The sequence below is a fragment of the Drosophila sechellia genome, chromosome 3L (genome assembly GCF_004382195.2).
Source record: "Drosophila sechellia strain sech25 chromosome 3L, ASM438219v1, whole genome shotgun sequence".
In the NCBI taxonomy this organism is placed as follows: domain Eukaryota; kingdom Metazoa; phylum Arthropoda; class Insecta; order Diptera; family Drosophilidae; genus Drosophila; species Drosophila sechellia.
The window spans coordinates 12,187,420-12,205,300 of NC_045951.1; the positions used below are offsets into that span (position 1 = coordinate 12,187,420).

General features: G+C 42.7%; 5 protein-coding genes and 2 long non-coding RNA genes across 11 annotated transcripts; 3 read left to right on the forward strand and 4 right to left on the reverse strand.

Annotated features, from left to right (window-relative positions):
- Nucleotides 1-28: 28 nt before the first annotated feature.
- On the reverse strand, nt 29-4,225 carry LOC6605447. Of its 2 annotated transcripts, none has more exons than XM_032719382.1 (6): nt 3,309-4,225; nt 2,603-2,706; nt 2,420-2,552; nt 2,153-2,345; nt 1,433-1,569; nt 29-792 (listed from the first exon to the last, which is right to left on the reverse strand). In XM_032719382.1, the coding sequence occupies exons 1-6, from the start codon at nt 3,540-3,542 to the stop codon at nt 157-159; spliced, it is 1,437 nt and encodes a 478-aa protein (XP_032575273.1). In that variant the 5' UTR covers nt 3,543-4,225; the 3' UTR covers nt 29-156. The 2 variants fall into 2 exon arrangements, with proteins under 2 accessions (XP_032575273.1, XP_002030280.1); XM_002030244.2 differs by having other exon boundaries at nt 2,153-2,366.
- A 23-nt stretch (nt 4,226-4,248) lies between these two features.
- LOC116801214 lies at nt 4,249-11,962 on the forward strand. The gene is made up of 3 exons (XR_004361853.1): nt 4,249-4,332; nt 11,757-11,819; nt 11,877-11,962. It is a non-coding gene; the product is annotated as an uncharacterized LOC116801214 (long non-coding RNA).
- LOC6605448 (clavesin-1) lies at nt 5,385-10,839 on the reverse strand. The gene is made up of 4 exons (XM_032719383.1): nt 10,637-10,839; nt 6,373-6,830; nt 6,016-6,306; nt 5,385-5,952 (listed from the first exon to the last, which is right to left on the reverse strand). Coding segments are annotated over exons 1-4 (1,005 nt in total). The 5' UTR covers nt 10,638-10,839; the 3' UTR covers nt 5,385-5,697.
- LOC116801215 lies at nt 7,163-10,350 on the forward strand. Its single transcript, XR_004361854.1, has 2 exons — nt 7,163-8,166; nt 8,237-10,350. It is a non-coding gene; the product is annotated as an uncharacterized LOC116801215 (long non-coding RNA).
- Nucleotides 11,963-12,064: 102 nt separating the features above from the next.
- Nucleotides 12,065-14,957, reverse strand: LOC6605449 (1,5-anhydro-D-fructose reductase). 3 transcript variants are annotated; one of them, XM_032719386.1, is made up of 5 exons: nt 14,813-14,957; nt 14,519-14,686; nt 14,278-14,447; nt 13,867-14,209; nt 13,505-13,807 (listed from the first exon to the last, which is right to left on the reverse strand). In XM_032719386.1, exons 1-5 carry the CDS (start codon nt 14,882-14,884, stop codon nt 13,628-13,630), a joined length of 933 nt encoding a protein of 310 aa, XP_032575277.1. In that variant the 5' UTR covers nt 14,885-14,957; the 3' UTR covers nt 13,505-13,627. The 3 variants fall into 3 exon arrangements, with proteins under 3 accessions (XP_032575275.1, XP_032575277.1, XP_032575276.1); XM_032719384.1 differs by lacking the exons at nt 13,505-13,807; nt 13,867-14,209; nt 14,278-14,447; nt 14,519-14,686 and adding exons at nt 12,065-12,339; nt 12,399-12,914; nt 12,969-13,136 and having other exon boundaries at nt 14,813-14,956; XM_032719385.1 differs by lacking the exon at nt 14,813-14,957 and having other exon boundaries at nt 14,278-14,467; nt 14,519-14,606.
- Nucleotides 14,958-15,178: 221 nt separating this feature from the next.
- Nucleotides 15,179-16,285, forward strand: LOC6605450 (kxDL motif-containing protein CG10681). 2 transcript variants are annotated; one of them, XM_032718904.1, is made up of 3 exons: nt 15,179-15,375; nt 15,428-15,600; nt 15,657-16,285. In XM_032718904.1, the coding sequence occupies exons 2-3, from the start codon at nt 15,434-15,436 to the stop codon at nt 16,126-16,128; spliced, it is 639 nt and encodes a 212-aa protein (XP_032574795.1). In that variant the 5' UTR covers nt 15,179-15,375; nt 15,428-15,433; the 3' UTR covers nt 16,129-16,285. The 2 variants fall into 2 exon arrangements, with proteins under 2 accessions (XP_032574795.1, XP_002030283.1); XM_002030247.2 differs by having other exon boundaries at nt 15,180-15,371.
- On the reverse strand, nt 16,157-17,547 carry LOC6605451 (EARP-interacting protein homolog). Its single transcript, XM_002030248.2, has 2 exons — nt 17,307-17,547; nt 16,157-17,255 (listed from the first exon to the last, which is right to left on the reverse strand). The coding sequence occupies exons 1-2, from the start codon at nt 17,475-17,477 to the stop codon at nt 16,275-16,277; spliced, it is 1,152 nt and encodes a 383-aa protein (XP_002030284.1). The 5' UTR covers nt 17,478-17,547; the 3' UTR covers nt 16,157-16,274.
- Between the last annotated feature and the right edge of the window lie 334 nt (nt 17,548-17,881).

A 17,881-nucleotide genomic window follows, 5' to 3' on the forward strand; every position in this document is an offset into this window, starting at 1 on the left:
AATGAGCCAAACTTTCCCAAAGAAGCACTTTACAATTCGCAATTAAATTTAATATTTTTAACGATCGCAAAGTAAATGCATACAGCAGAAATATATACTTAGGATTTTTTTCTATGTACATTCAGTTTGGAGTAGCTTTGTAGCTTTGAGTACGGCTTAGTGGTAACAATGCCAGGCGGCCACCCGCTGACCTGGCGGGGATTCCCGGATGAGTCGCATCTGGTCGGAGCCCGTATCTCCCGCCTGATCTCCGCCGACTATGACGGTGCCGAGCACCAGTTTCTTGCCCATCTTCTTGGTGGCCAATGTGATGCGCAGCACGATGGCCTCCAACTGATCGAGTCTCTGGAGAGGAATATCTATCGTACCCTCGCCGGATCCATCGTCCCACTTGGTGGACAGCGAGGGAAAGAAGATGGGGGACTTCCAGGCATCTATATAGATGCCGTGCTCGAATGCCGTGGTCTTCACATACACACCGGAGCTCGCCGTGGCCTCCAGCTCATCCTTAACCTTATTGGAGCAGCGCATCCGTGTCGTGGTCACCCGGAGCATGTATCTGCCGGAGTCGCTGCTGCCAGCATTGCTGATGCCCATCTTCCGCTTCACTTCGGCGGTCATCCGTTGCCAATTGTTGGTGGCATTGGTGGCAGGTGGAGTGGGCGGATTGGTTGTAGTGGGCGTGTTCGTGGGCGCGGCAGGGGGCAGTGAAGTATCCACAGGTGCCTCGCATTCCAGGAGATCACGAACCTCGAGAGCCAGCTCGACCACACCCTTGGTGGAGTTAACCAACTAAAAATAAAAGTAAAACTAATTTACTAAATATGCCTCGAGAAAATATCTTAGAATAAACTGCACTGTTCCTTTATCTCATAATTGATGCATTTATGACAAGATACTTAATCAATAATTGGATTTCGTAAGCAAACTCCTGACGATATGCCAACCAACTGGGCGTAAAGAGCTCTGCATTTATAGGGTTTGTCAACAAATTGAAATCGCATTGCCATGATAAGATAAAACTCGAATTGACCCACACAGGAAATTGGTTCAAACATATAGGTTCTTCAGATATATCGCCACATTAGGTGAGGGGAAAAAACGCAAGGGGTTGACTTTTTAATTCATTTTTTCCGGCAAAATATTGACTCAGCCTGCACATTAGTGTTTAATAGTTTTTTTTTTTTTTCTTTCTGTTGCAATTAAAAAATGTGCTTTCATTTAAATTTTATAGTGGCTGTGTTGTTGTGGTTTTCCCGACCAACCGGGAAGCTTTCACTTTGCACAATTAAGGCGCACACATCTCCATTACATTAAAAAAAAAACACCCGTTGTCCGCATGTCGCTTTTTGTTTTGTAACACCAATTTCGGGTGAACTTGTTTAGCAATGCTCTGGGTCAGGTACCTCTCCACACATGTTTTCCTACTCACATTGTTGTTGCTGGGTGACGACTTGGCCACCGTCGTGGTGATATCTTTGATAGGCAACCACAGCTCTTCCGTAGAATAGCACCCCGTGCGGCTGTTGCGCTGGAAGAGCTTCGATTCCAGGTAACAGGTGACGGAACCTGAAGCGGAAAAAGATGCAGATCAAACCGAAAGTTATAGATATATGACAAAAATATAGGCCAAAATTTATAGATTAATGACTATCCTATTTTTTATATAAATAGGTTTGTATATGTAGCCTAAAGATATATTATTACCTAAATAGCTTAAGATATTTGGTTCCCATCAAAGAAAGTATGCTATTCATACGGACAAACGGACGGACAAGCGGACGGACAAACGGACGGACAAACGGACGGACAGACGGATGTGGACAAATATGACCAGATTGATTAGTGATCCTGATTAAGGATTTGAAACGGTTGCTTCAACGTTCTTTAACCATGTTACATACCTTTCATCGAATCTAGTATACCCTCTATGAGTAACGGGTATAATATTTTGCATTCACTGAATATTCGTAGAATATATGTACATACACATACATATATAGATATAATAAGGAAAATATAACCCCAATTTTCACAAAACCTTAAACCAATAAAATTATTGAGAAATTTGAAATTTGTCCAAAAGTATGCAGTAGAATTGGTGCTTAGTTTGCACAACTTAAGATACTTTTATAGATTTTGGTTACATTACCTATATTCCTGCGCGATTCACTGATGGTCAGCGGTGGCATGGCATCCCGAGCGGAGCTCTCCGACGACTTCTTCTTGCCCTTTCCCTGGTCACTTGGCTTTCCACCGGCCTCAGTCTTTGCCTCACTTGGGGCAGTGGGATCCACGAAACGCTGCACAAAGCTGGTGCTTCTATCTTTCAGCGAGCGGTATGTCTTGTTAAAGCGATTGAAGTTCTGGTAAGAAGCGTATTTAATCCAAGTTAGTGAGCTTTTAATGGCCAACTTACCGTTGCCGGAAGTTCCAGCAGTGCGTAAACCGTAAAGACCACAAATTGGCCGGAAAAGAGTTGCTCCGGCTCCTGATCCGAACTGTTCACCTGTCCATTTGCGGGACGTCGAGCCACATGTTTCATGGAGGATCTATACAATATTTATAATAATTTTGCTAATTATTTTTATATCACACTTACTTGATGTCCGGCACCAGTGGAAACTTGAAATTTTCATTGAACTTTGGCCATGTATTCGTCTGAATGCTGCTGTCCAATCTTTTCGATCCGGGAAATAGCTTCACCTGTGATCAAGAAGTTGAGAAATTTGAAATATTTAGACATAAAAATAAATAAATAATGGGATGTGCTGAGCGTCTTTGAAGTGAGATAAGAAAATAATAATTCATTTGATCTGGATTGATTGTTTATTTGGCAACAATCTTGAATCGTGAAATTATAACAGAACTTATTTATTCAAGTGCTGACCACAAAGTTTACGTTTAATATAATCATTTTTTAATTGTATTATTATTACGATAAGAACATTGTTGAGATTTAGGTCAATTAGTCATCCGCTACCAAAAAAGCAAAGACTGAACTGTATACTCTGTTGATTTCACATCCTTGGTAAAAACAAGTACATATTTGTTTCCTGTCAAATAACGTGCTTTTATCTCACAGTTTAAGTATTTATAACTTTCGATAAAATGTGTCATCGTAATACAAGGATACAATAATCGAAAACTGCTTAAAAGTCTGTATATATTGACACTATTTCTTATCAACTTGGTGGAGAATCAAAGCAATTCTCCTTTTCTGTCAAATTGAGTGTGCCTTTATCTCAGACCAGCTCCATGGCATGTCTCATATAGTGACTAGCATATAGTGATTAGCACCAATTTACCTTTATCAGATACCCCTGGACGATCTTGAAGCCGAAAAGAGAGGGCAAATGTCGCGCGGCGATGAGGTGGACATTCAGTTCGGGCACCGCCGTGGAACCCTTGCTCTGATCGGTGTTTTTCGGATTGTCAATGGTGATCTGGAATCCGATCTCCGGCTCCAGAGTTACGGAGTGCCGCGATGCTCCATTGGAGCCGGAGTGTTGGCCGGGTAGCAGTGCCCGTAGTTTGTTCATAATGTCCGGGTGATCCGGCTGCTACTTCAACCGGGTATGAGAATGGAATGCAATCCGCTTTTCCATTCGATTGCGCAAAGGCGAAGAAGCGATAAATTGTGTAAGTGACTTAACACCCGCCGCCTACTTTTTCTTATCTCTATGAATCGTACTTCAAACTGATAAAACCTGCCCCACGCTCTCTCGCGCTCTCTCTCTCTCTCTCTCTGCAAAGTGCAGTGCTCTCAGCTTGGAGAAGGGAAAATAAACCCCAAAGCTCGAGAAACAGCTGTTGATTGGAAACTTTTGCACCGCAAAGCTCACTCTCCACCACTCCCAATCCCAATAGGTAATCGTGACCGTTGGAATTAGATATGCGCGCGGGGCAATCTTATGGATGTGTGAAAAAGTATCTTAATGTAGTTACTGCCCCAAGATGCAATTCACGAATCTATTGCACAGATCACTTTAGATCATAAAATCCGAACTAAATCACAAAAACCAACGGATAGCACTGAATTGCCCAACTCGCGATTGTTGAGATGTCAACAAGTGTTTGGGGTCAGCACACAAAGCGGAGCACTTGACGCGACAATTAGCGACTTAAATCGAGAATGAGAACGAGTATCTGTAGCTGTGTCTCAGTTTGAATCGGATTCGGATGGCGATCCGATCTGGACGCTCGCGTTCTTCAGCTGTTCCAGCGCTCAACTGAAAAGTTAACTTGGAAATTACTTCGTATGCGGCCATAATAATAAGCGTACAATCATAATGCCGACACACATTCGCGCGCTCACACGTACAGCAGCGGGTAAAACTCTAGCATCTCAGAGTATACGTGACAAAAGCTAGCGGATATTAATATCTTAAGACATTGTAGCTAGCTGCGTAGAAGTATATACTGCTTGCTTTTACTTAAAACTACATGTGTAATTATTTATTTCATTAGTGAATTTTATTTCATTGACTCCACTTGTGAGCACGAGTGTCGGGCACAAACAAACGCTCACAACTAAAGCCAAAGAACTTTTGTTCTCTTATTGTGCTTGTAGAATGCACTCAGATTCTCTCAACGCCATTTGTGTCATAGTTACCGCTAAAGAAAATAACAGCAGCCATAGACAACCTATTACAAACCTCTTGGGAAAACGAAGTTCGGCGGAACGACTTTTTTCGTTCGCTAAGCTCACCGCAGAATTAACCACTTAGCGACTGCACTGTAATTTCAAGATTCTCGTTATGAACCAACCTCCCATTCTTACAGTTTCTACGGTAGATACATTCTTGCACATTCAGTTGATAATTATAATAATAACAGGTCATCTAAAAGGCAGAAATTAGTTAAATAAATAAACCGTTCCATTGTATAAAGGTGTTACACCATATAACTTAGCCAATGCACCAACCTATGCCCTAACGATTATTTCAAAAAACACAACAACCAAACATATTCCACAACCTAATCACAAACTATAGGATTTTTTTCCAAGTATGTATCTTTGAAGTTAATGGAAGTGTACTGCCCAGTAGCGTCCTACCTACGGAATAAGTAGTTCATAGTTGCGCCATAGGAACATTAATCTACGTACTGGCTTAGTAAATCTTAGGTACAGCCTAGGTACTTCACAGGTACCGCCTAGGTACAGATTTTGAACCATAGCCATAGATTTGTTGGGCGTACTATTTAAAACACTGGTTGGGTTATTTTCTTGGGATTTGGTTGCAATTATGCGATAAATGGAGCATATCCTTACAGGATATACATATGTGCTCACTCTTGGTGGACATTTTAAAATATACTATTAGATTTACTTAACTTGCAACTTGAAAAGATCACAATAAACAGTAAAGTAAAGACAGGAATTCAAATTCACAAGAATAAGTATATACATATATTTAAATAGACATTCATTTAAGATAACGTAACGCATGGATGGAATATACAACTGTGGAAACTCAGCCACAGGCCCAGCAACTATGTGGTTCTGAGGATTGGAGGACCACGACCCACTGGAGGGAGTCACAGTTCCCGCGAGACCGTAGTTATACAACTTAGTGGTGATGCTTTTAAATAGGTACGAAGTGTGCATGCCCGCGCGTCTTGTCGATTGTCTCAATGGTATCCAGACCTATCCTAGCTTAGCCTACGGAATTGGGTATTGCACCACGGCGGTCTCTAGTCCACCTCCAGTTTCCTAAAACTGCCAACGACACCGGCATCGATGTCGCCGATATCATTCCCAGCGAAATTGGCCGCATCCTTGGTGACCTCGATCTGCATGTCGTCGAGTGCAAGGATTGCCGCTCGGCGTTGCTGCAACTTCTGTTTGAACTGGGCGATCATATCGGCAATGGGCACGGTGCCACCATATTCCTTGGGCAGGATGGCGGGATCGATCTTCGTCTTCAAAATGTCAACATTCTTGTGCACCTGAAGGGAAATAAAGCCATACAGTCAGCACATGCAAATGGATGACAATCGAAATGAACTCACAATGATTCGCTTCTTGAGCTTATCGCTCAGCATGGACACGCCCAGCTCGATGATGCGATTGGCGTAGTGCGGAATGTTGACGAAGTGCGTCTCCTTGTGCCGCATGGGCGTCGAGTTCTGGATGCACTTGACAATGCTGCGCAGGTCGGTCAGAGACCAGAGGCTAACGAAGCCCATGTTCATGCCACTCTCGTCGTTGATGTACACATAGCCAGCCACCTGGGAGTCCTCATCATCCAGCAGTGCCTCGCAAATCAGACTGTGCACTCGCGCCATTTGCACCGAAGTGAACTGGAATGGACATGGGATAGCTATTAAAAGTCTCTACAGAAGTGAAAAACAAATAGAGATCCTGACCTTGTACGGATCGAACTTGGCGGCCACGGAGAAGATGACCTGGCGTCCGGTGGAGTCGCGCTGCGGCAGCGGCACCAGATAACCATTCTCGAAGATCTCATTGATGGCCGGATCGTTGATGTCCAGCTGTTTGAACCACTGCGGGAACAGCTGCCGGATGGTCAGGTAGCGCTCGAGCATTTCGCAGGCGGATGGTACGGAGAACTTTTTGGTGCGCAGAAAGCGCAGCAGGAAGACGGTGTCGGTGCGGCACTTGCGGATATGCGGATGCTTCTCGATCCACTCGCGGAACTGGGCCAGCGCCTGGCGCCGTATGTTTTCGTCCTCGTGCAGCTCCTCCTTGGCCACAAGCTTCATTGCTGGACTCAGTCCGCAGACATACGGATAGTCATAGTCGCTGCCGCTACTGGCAGCCGGTCCACTCAGCTTCGGTTGTTGCAGCACCTCGGTCTCAAGCACTGAAATCGGGACAAAACATATATAATGTCTTAGTTGCAAAATTCTATTGCACAAGTAGCAAGTGTAGACATACACTTCATATACATACATTCAATACTATATTACACAATTTATGTGCTCAAAATCAAGAAATCAAGTGAGCAGAACGCATAAAGTCACGGATTTCGGTGGTTTAAGTAAGCCAAGTCCAATTAACACTTTCACTTTTCAGTTTAGGCCACAGCTGCCAAATTTTTACTCGATTTCCCTAAAAGTTTACGATCTACCTGCTGAATTTCCCTTTGATTACACTGCTCCAAATAAAATGGGTATTCCATTTGAGATACGTGTTTAAAAACAAAGATATTCATGTTATTTCAAATGTTGTTATTAAATAGATGAACTTTAAGTTTAAATTATTTTACAACAATTTATTAGAATATATATCTAATTTAAGATTGTTACTGAAAGAAAATATCCCAAATATATATTTATTTATAATATCCAATTCTATATTTTGAACTAAACTATTAAGCTAACTATTTGCAATAATTGCCTTTTTAAAATAATTTACAAAACGAAACTTTGTTAACTAAGACTTACTTCCCTGTTATTTATTATAGATAATTACAATTATTATAAGTAAGTATAACTCAGCTAAACATTACAAAGTAAAATTAAGTTATTTCCCTGATTTTAATTACCGATTTAACTCAGTGAACGAAAATGCATGTAAATGAAATTTAATTTAAAACGAAGTCATAGTTATCTTAAATTGTGATCGCTTAAATGCATTTAAGTAATTTATAGATGCGATATATCAATTAATCGAACTGCATTTTTTGGCTGTCCGTGAGCGAAATAATGGGCTAAAATGGCCAAGTGGCTAAGTGAGCGCTGCCAGTTAGCCAGCTAGCCAGTTAGCCAGATTTCTTCACGGCTGACACCACCGCCACTAATTGGCCGGTTGCCCTTGGTCGTTGGCGATTGTGCAATCCGAAATGTTAAAATTCATCGAACTCTCAAGGGTCAGCGCAGTTTACTGGACCACCACCTCCGCCATGTCACTCGAGCATACAAACATACATATGTATATCTATGCATACCAATTAATCCCACTTGACTCTTGGCTGCACAATGTCAGGCGAATGGACTGGGGAACTGGATATAGCGATGGCGACCAGGGTGCAATGCCTTGCGTGGGCTACTTCGCTAGTTGGAAGCAGCTGCCCACAGCCGATTGCCGCGATCGATTGGCTAATCCCAATCCCGGCCAGAGATGCTGGCATTTCCGCGTATTTTTTTCTTACACAGTTCCATTGACCGTGACCCAAAATCCGCCGGCTAACTGACTGAGTGAGTGACTGTTTTGCATACGAATCGAATGTGTTTGGTGGCTCATTTCGTAGCCCATTTAAATTTCTAGTCGTTAAAAATCCCAGACGAAGGTCGAGAGAAAGATGCGCAAGGCTGCGGAGCAACCGCCCAGTAATTGCGGATCGGATGACAGCTGGCTGGCCGGATTGGATGGTCCAACTATTTTTTGGTCAACAAACTGTTTATGACCAGTTTGTTCACTTTCATGGCCTTCACACAGTTTCCAACGCAATCGATCCGCTGCGATGTCCATCGCTGATGTAAAATAAATTGAACGTATGGAATTGCCCTGCTTTGAATACGTTCAATATGGGAATGGGTATGGGTATTGTTTATATGGTATGAAAGTTTCGGGCTTTGGTAACTCGATCATTTATGGGCCATGCGAAGCCATGACGTGCTGAAGATGTCCGCCGTCCACTTGTCCACTCATCCACTTGGGGAGCAGTGAAACATGCGATTTGTAATTTCGTTATCGTTTCTGTTGCGTCCGTTTTCCGCTCCGCCAATTAGCCCGTTGGTGTTACATCATATCATACCGCAGCATAAAAGCTGGCAAACCGAAGTACCAACCGTCTTACCATGTCGCCAACTTTTGGTAAGAGTAAAGAGTGCAGCCGGCGAGAAATGCTCAAAACAGGTTTTCCCATCCCACCACTCGAACCGATCCACTCCCATTACACGGCGAGAAATGACTGACATCCGGTCCATTGGGATCTTCAGCAATTGAAAGCTGCATTCACTCAAATAACTCAGAATATCATCGATAGGAAAGCGGTACTATCCTTACATGATGATCTAGTTAAGATCTATAAAATGTTACGGAACCCTAATAATCAAAAGTTCATAATATCTACTAACTTATGATCTTATTATCAATAATACCTTATAATCTTAGGTAAATCCCACTTTTGAATACATTTTGTTTGGCACAACAGCTAACAATTAATCATCGAATGACTTGTATTTTTCATTCATTCCTCATTATCCACGAATATGATTAGTTCAGATTCAAGAGCAAGGCTTTTTCGCGCAAGTTACCCCCTAATTTCTCGCCGTGCACTTGCCCAATCCCACCCCATGACCGTGCACATTGGCAATATTGGTTTGCTTTGACTCAATTTCGAATTTCGAATGGGCAAACAGTTGAGTTTACGATTTGGCGGCGATTTGCATCTGCCTTTCCGGATTATCATGCAGATTGCATTTTGCCACAATTACGACAATAGTTCGCTAATGTTCCCCGGATGAGTAGCGCTTTATATTCATGTGTGTCAGAATCTAATGGCACTGATTACAGGGCGGAATTCATTAGCCAGGCTAACCACGTTCGCCACCCAAGGCTTTTGTGGCCCATTCCGTTGCGTTGGTCAAGGCAGCGCCTTTAAAACTCCATTCCGCTGCACTTGTAACTGACTAAAAACTCATAAACTGGAAAACTGGCCATCCACTAGACATATGGCACCCAGAATTACCGACGAGGTCGTGGCTGTTGGTCAAAGGAAACCGTCACGTCGATGGCTTTGTCCCTGGCAATTGCACAATAGCCACTTGCCATGAATATTTATATGCGAACCGCACAAATTGCATTGCATTGAGTACGTTTTCCAACCAAACAACATAGCCGACCAACTTGGCTTTTACGGTATTGGCCAACATGGGCTGTCGGCCGAGAAGACCTTGTGCGCCCGGGCCCGTCTTGTGGTGGGCAATTAGCCAGCAAACAGAATTACAAAACTCTCGAAGAGCTGCTAACTATTGGCCGTTAAATAATTGACTTGAGCGAAGCACTTGCAGTGGGTCAATAAAGCACAATTAAAAGGCTCTAAACTAAAAACTATACGATTTTCGTTTGGCTACACCCACGCACCTAGTTTAGAGCAATCAACTAAGGTGTGCAAGTGCTACACTGGGAGAAATTCACGGGGCTTAGAAATGGAGCTAGCAAAATATTTCAAAAATATCTTTAACTTTATACATTAAAAATAGTTTGAATTTAACTAACTTAAATAACATTTTAATCTCTTGCTAAGAAAATAGCTGTTCTTAATTATACCTATTAATCGAATCTATCTATAAGATACGAAAACATCTGTGACCCAATCTAATTTTGCATATTTACCAAATATAAACCTAGGTTAACATGGCATACTATCACTTAAAGAATCTATCTTTTCTTGCTCAAAAAGTACAAATGTATCTTTGTTTGGGAACCTGATTCAGTTAACTCTATAGTGTGGCTGGTTTATCCCCGGCAAACAGTGGCAATCTGCGAATGTATCTGCGCATGCGCAGCAGCTGCAGCCAGCTGTACTTGGGTGAAAGCGAAAGTTTTTCCCCGCCACCTCGCTTTTCTCGGGCCTTTACATAATGCACGGATTCGATCCTTTTTGGTTTCGCAACCAAAGAGATGGTATAAGGGGGGGTTGTAATTCTCAGCTTAACTCACTTTTGGTCTTACGCACTGGCACTGCGTGGATTTCACAAGTTGTTAAACTTATATAACAATATTTGGACGCGTCGCAGGGGAGGGATGTGGCTGAATTCCGGGGCTCTAATTGATCGCCGGAATATATGTATATATATATCCGTGTGTGAGTTCCGCAACTGAACTGGCGACGATGTGAACGTGGGCACGCTTGGAGCGAAACTGCCAATTTTTTGACTGAAAATTTATTTAAACCTCGCGCTCTCGGCCGCATTTCACTCACTCAACCATTTGAGTGGAATTTTGGTTGGAGTGGAGAGGCTCAGCGCCTCAGTGCAGCACTAAGTGAGCATCCGATCCCAGCTAGGAGATACCCATCTCCAGCATGGAAAGTGGTTTTGGTTGGTTATGTTATTCTTGGCCTGGGTCAAGGTGGCGCATGCACAGATTCTCCTCTAATTGACTCGTGGAGCAGCACGTAGCCAAATCCCGTGGATTCAATTCACTCCTCCGTACGCAATTTTGGGGCAGCTCAAAGGCTAGACGACCCCAATTTCATTCAGCCCGTGCTCATCTTAGTTGGCTCTGACGTCACCCGCCAGGCCGAGGTGCTATTTACAAAGGTCTACGGCGGCGATTAACCCAAAATGTACTCAGCAATCCAAAGATAATTAGCCATTCGGGCGTAATAGGTACATCAACTAATAGCCATAATACTTTCATGCTTCATTTCTGCGGTTGGCGCAACTAATAGCTTCCTCATGATATTTTTTGGCCATACATCAGAATAGAAGATCCATTGATAAGAGAATGTTGGCAAACACAAAATTCGTCCTTAAAAATGTTGTCGTAATGAAAGGATTATAACTAGTTTAAGCTAACAGCTGGCAGATCAGCAAAAGTTCTTCTAAAAGAACGTTTTTTAAATCACACATCAATCCATATACTTTTTTACATCTCATTTACTCACTAAACTTTTTTCTATATTTAAAGTTACTGTAGAAAAGCTTGAAACACCTTCTAAAAATAGCACTAGTTTGAGTTGCCAAATATATATACAATATATGTAATCATTAATCAATGTCTAAGCTGAACAACTATTGAAATGATTGAAATAATGCAGGTATACAGTTTTTTCCAGATGTAACTTAAGTTTGAATCTCTATTGCTGATCTCCAAGTTTGAGCACTTCGCAGTACCATTGGTAGTAAAAGCTTAATACTTAATATTTCGGTCTTATTCAAACATTTTCACCTTTCAGCTGGGATGTCAAACGTGCCGTGCCAAAGATCGATGCTTCCATTTGCTCCCCATTTCTGGGAATAAGTTCCACGGTGGTGTGCGGATCGGATCGTTAGCAACTGGTCGGATTTAATGGAGCATCAAGGCACAATGACCTTTGTTGTGGATAAGCTTCGAATAAGTATGCAAATACATTCGTGCATTCAATTTGTTGTCATAGAGATTGATGTGTAACAAATTTATTAAATTATATTCGTAATACAGCAACAAGGCGCTCTTCTCGTTTAAAACTCAATTGAAAAGGGGTAGTACTTGTGGTTGAGGCCCTTGATCAAATTTAATGGCACCACCCGTTCGCCAGTGTGATAACCATCGAGAACGGCCATTTCCTCGGCTGTCAGCTCAAAATCGAAGATATCGAAGTTCTCAGAAATTCGGTTAGTATTCGATGACTTCGGAATGGGAATGACACCCAGAGAAACCTGCGAAAAAATAGGTTAATTAGATGCTATCGCTGAGGTCAGATTGATGCCTCAGTTACCAGATAACGCAGCGCAATCTGCGGTCCAGTCTTGCCATATTTTTTGGCAATAACAGCCACCTCCGGCGAATAGATAAAGTCCGGCTTCTGGATATCCGGCTTGGGCTTGCCCAAAGGCGTGTAGCCCGTCAGGGTGACGTCGTTCTTCTTGCAGAAGGCTGTCAAAGCCTTCTGGTTGAGCGCAGGCGAGCACTCCACCTGGTTAGTGACGGGTTTGATCTTACAGTTGTCCAAAACTCGTGCCAGCTGCTCGCTGTTGAAGTTGGATACTCCGATGCTGCGCACCAGGCCCAGTTTCACCAGCTTTTCCATGGCCTTGTACGTATCCAGATAGTCCACATCGCTTAGTTGGAGCACATCGTCCTCATTCTTGGGCAGCAGGGTGTTGTCATCAACATATTTGTAGCCCACTGGCATGTGCATCAGATACAGATCGATGTAGTCCAAGCCAAAATTGCTCAGCTGCTTGCGGCAAATGCCCTCAACGCGCTCAGGATTATGAAAAATGTTCCAAAGCTGCGCAAAATTATAATCTTATTAATAGATCTAGAATATATTCATTGCATTTACCTTAGTGACCAGGAAAATATCCTCTCGCTTGACCACTCCCTCTGCGATCTTGTCCCGAATCGCCTTGCCCACTTCGGCCTCGTTTTGGTAGAAATAGGCAGTATCTATGTGACGATAGCCCACATCAATCGCATGCTTTACAGCGGCCTCGCCTTCGTTGTCCTTCGACTGCAAATGGAGTATTAAATTCACCATTAACCTTTCTCCTTTCCGACAGAATCAGATATGTGCTTTATAATGCGACTCTTGAGATCAGTATATTGTTATTTTCGACCACAGCAACACGTTCATTTCGGCGAGGAAACTGTGAGCATTTCGGAGAGCCGCGAAATGACAAATCAAAACAACATCCGAAATTATACGATTGATCAACGTCGCAAGGCACACGAAAGATTCGAGAAACTTTGATAGAGAGATTTGGAGGAGATGCAAAAAATTATTGTCCCAGGTGAGCACTTAAAATGCTAATTTGCCTTTCATAAGATCATTTCTAGCACAAAATATAGTATATTTATATATGATAACGTTTGATTTGATGACATTTTAAACCATTGTAATATTTTACTAAAAAAATAACGCAAAAACGTAAAACCTAAACTATCTAACGAAATTCTATCTTATACATGTAGTTACACTTTTCAAACACTAAATATCTTCTGTTAGTAAGGATAGTACTGATGATTCTTCGCTTTTTCAAATTTCCAGATTCTCTGCCCTGTATTAAAGGTCTTCAATTGGAGCAACTCCTCCGGCGTCAGGTGAAAATCAAATATATCCAGATTCTCGACGAGATGGGCTTGCTGGGCAGCTTTTGGAATGGGTACCGTGCCAATATCAATCTGTCGATTTTTAGCCAATAAATATCTTCAACACTTTACAATTCTAAGGTCGTTTATACCAAGTATCTTAGGATGATTTGAGCTGGTGTCTTGCCGTATTTCGCTGCCAATGCCAGTAACTTGGAATCCGTGTAGTAATCCGGCAGCGGATTGCAGGCTTTGGGACGCCCCAGTGGCGAATAGGCAACCACTGTGATATTGTGGAATTTACAGAGCTCAATTAATGGGATTTGCACCAATTCCGGATGACACTCGATTTGAAGGCTTGCAGGCTTAATTTGGCAGTTTTCCAGTAATCTCTTCAGCTGATTGGCATTGAAGTTGGACAATCCCAAGCTGCGCACCAACCCCAAATGTACCAGTTGCTCCATACTTCTGTAGGTGTCCACATAGTCCACATCGCTATGAGTTCCAAAGATCAGTTTCTTTAAGCTTCTCGAAGCTAACATATAGTTGTATCCCAAACTCACTTGGTTCTCAGCTGTTCATTCTCGTGGGGCATCAGATCTTCATCAGAGATGTAGTCCACGCCCACCGGCGAATGCATCAGATATAGATCTATATAGTCCACGCCCAGTAGCTTTAATTGCATATCACAGGCGTGTTTCACCATCTTGGGTTCGTGGTAAATGTCCCACAGCTAATTGGATATTGATCGATCTGTATACATGGGCTGGTAACTATATATACACCATCTATACTATATCCTACCTTTGTGACCAGAAACACCTGTTCGCGTTTTAGTTTCTGGTCGCCAATAAGTTTAGCTAAAACCTTGCCTATAATGCCTTCATTCCTGTACAGATATGCGGTGTCTATGTGCCGATAGCCCATTTCGAGGGCGTGGCACACGGCAGCCTCACATCGAGATTTCTTTAGCTACAGATAACATAATTAACTTTCAATTTCACAATTGCGCTTTATTGGAATCGAAAGGTAGAATGTTCCATGAACCATTTCTGCCTGCTGATTGATAAGCATCGCCGATGATAAGGATAAACTTACGTTGTAGGTTCCGAGGCCCAGAATTGGCATCTCGTAGCCATTGTTTAGCTTAACAGTCGGAGCGAGCTTCATTTTGCACGTTTAAATCAAGAATAAATTAGAAAATTTAATCTCTTGATATAAAAGCCGGTGAGCGTAGTGTGACCAAAACGGATTTCAATGAAGATACCCAAATGCCATTCTGCTAAGCTTTATTATTTAAATATTTTTAAGTGTTTAAATGATGAAAATTAAATATATCCGAAATAAAAACAAATGTTCAATAATAAAAGAAAATCCATTTTATTTCATAAAGTTAAATGTTAAATGTTTAAATTCATTTAAGGCAGTGCTTTTGCATTTTGGCAGTTTGCAGCACTGGTTTATAACTAGTACTTAAACAGCTGTTACGAAAATATCTTTTATTTTTTTTAAAGAAATCTAAACAAAAGAACTTTTAAAATAGCTACAAACATGAGATCTATTTGAAAACATAAATACAAATAAAGGAAAACGAAAACTGCCAGCAAACGCACCCAAAGCAGAGTTCAAGTTGTCTCAAAGAAACAGACCTTGAAAAGCAAGTAAACAAATCAATTATTGTTTTTGCCCTTAATATAAACAAATATATTCTAGGCTACAATGAGTCACTTGGGCCTTGCGGATGTGCAGCAGTCCGAGGATGCCACTCCTGACCTGGAATCCTTCACTGGCTTCGGCAACTCCGCCGCCGAGGCCTTCATTCAAAGTCTCGCAGGAATGGTGAATCAGGGCGATGTGGAGACCATGATACGGGCTCAAAAGCAGATGTAAGCCATCTAATTTAACCGGAGACTATAATAAACATCCAAAATACATCCCACAGGCTGCAACGCTTCGAGAAAACCAACGAGATGCTGCTCAACTGCAATGCCTTATCGCAGAGTCGTCTGAAAAGTGCCAGCGAGGATTTCAAAAGACACGTGAAATGCCTGAGCGAAATGAAGAAGGATCTGGATTACATATTCCGTAAGATACGGGTCATCAAGCAGAAGCTACAGTCGCAGTTCCCCGCCATTTACGCCGAAGTTCAACCGCAACGTAGCAGTTTGGCGGAGGAAGCCGAGGATGATACGGAAGCACAGGCGAAAAAGACTGCAGAAACACCTGCTCCTGCTGTCGCCAAACCTCTATTATCCTCCAAAAAGAGTGCCGCCACCATAGAGTACGTGCAGATGGAGGAGGCAGTGGACAATGGCACTGTGGAGATCGAAAACGAGCTGATCAAGCGAGTTTGTTCCGTGGAAACTGCCAATCCCAATGATTCCTCCGACTGCACATCCGAGGATACAGGTTGAGCCTAATTAGCTTTAGTCCTTCGATATATTTATCTTCATATAATAACTTATTGGTTTAATATTTGTATAATCTGATACATACAAGGACACAATCCGTTTAGTTAGATTTAAATGAAATATTCGTAATAATTTAAGAAACTAATGGCTTAAAATATAATCTGGTACTTGTACTGCTTGGGCACCTTTGAGATTATGACGCGGCCATCGTAGCTGAGCGACGCAAAGATCCACGGATCCACATTGCTCCACTCCGCGCAGTAAACGGAGTCCTCGTGCTGATCGAAGGTCTGCAGCAGACCATCTGGCAAGAGTTTGTGCCTCTCCTCGGCATCGGCACCACTGAAGTTGGACTCATCTAGTCCAGCCTGAACCTGCGTCTCCGAACTCACAGATCCCGCGCACGTGAGCAGCACCTTGCAGTCACTGGAGCTGGAGAGGAGCAGTTGGTCATGGAATGTGTTGAAACGCACGCACCAAACCCAATGCGAATGATCGGAGCGCTCAAAAACGGGAGCCTTGGGCATGCGGCAGTCCCAGATCCTCAAGTATCCATCGTCACCGCCGGTCACCAAATGACACTGCTTGTTGGGATTGCAGTCCAGGTCACGGACCATTTGTCCGTGCGCATCGTTGATGCTCCATGCGCAATGCTGTGTATCCCGCACATCGTAGGCACTCAGATTGCCATCCTGGAGTGTGAGAAACTGGTGGCCCTGATGATGATGCGACCACTTGCCGCCGGTAAAATGCTGTGTGTGCTTTGCAGATCCACTGGATGATCCACTGGCCGGCACCTCGGCCACCACGCGGGTGGAGGACTCGGCCCGCTGCATCACAGCCACCTTGTTGTCCACCACACAGGCGAGTGTGTCCTGGTTGGGATGGAATTCGATGGTCTTCACACGTTCGCCCAGTGCTTCAGTATCCAGGACCTCAACCTGCTCCCACGGCAGGTATTCCGACTTCAGCTGCTCCGGATCGGGATTGAGATCCTCGGGCAGCGTAAACATGGCCGCTTTGGACAGCACTTGTGCTCCCTTTTGCACATTGTAGACGGAGGCCAGCAGGCGAGGATTATGCGGACAACTATTCAGTTTCCACACTTCACCCAGGGCATGCTCAAAGACCTGTTCAAAGATGTATATTTAGCTCATCCTTCGGTCATCCCGGATGTTTACCTTTGATTGCACGGATCCCTGCTCGTCCTCGTACTGGATTAAGTGCACCTGGTTGGTGGGCTTCAAGGAGTTGGTGGCTATGAAGAAGCACACATCGTTGCTCTCGCCGTACTGAGGTGTTAAAGCCCGCGCCTGCAGTTCGAGCCCGTAGATCAAGCTATTTTCATCCATTTTCTACGATTTACTCAATGTTTTGATTTTGATGGAAGTCTAGGTACGCAACTTACGTACACAAAACGGCGTACCTAAAAGTGTTGGTAAGCATTCATCACAAAATGGCAGCCCTCGATCATAATTACAAAAAAAAAAAATTTTAAATAAATAAAATCAAAAGATTTACATATCTAAAGAGGTGTAAATATAAGGGATTTAATATATTAAGCTTAAAATAATAAATAAATATTATTGGTATTTGTAAGCAATTGATATACTTTTTTTTCATTAACTGCTAGGCATACTTAAACGTTTATTCACTCAATTTAATAATTATATGTACTTGTAACCTGCCTTAATAATAACATTAAGTTTAATACGTTTATAAACTTAAATTTTTTTTGAAACATTTGTCCGTTATC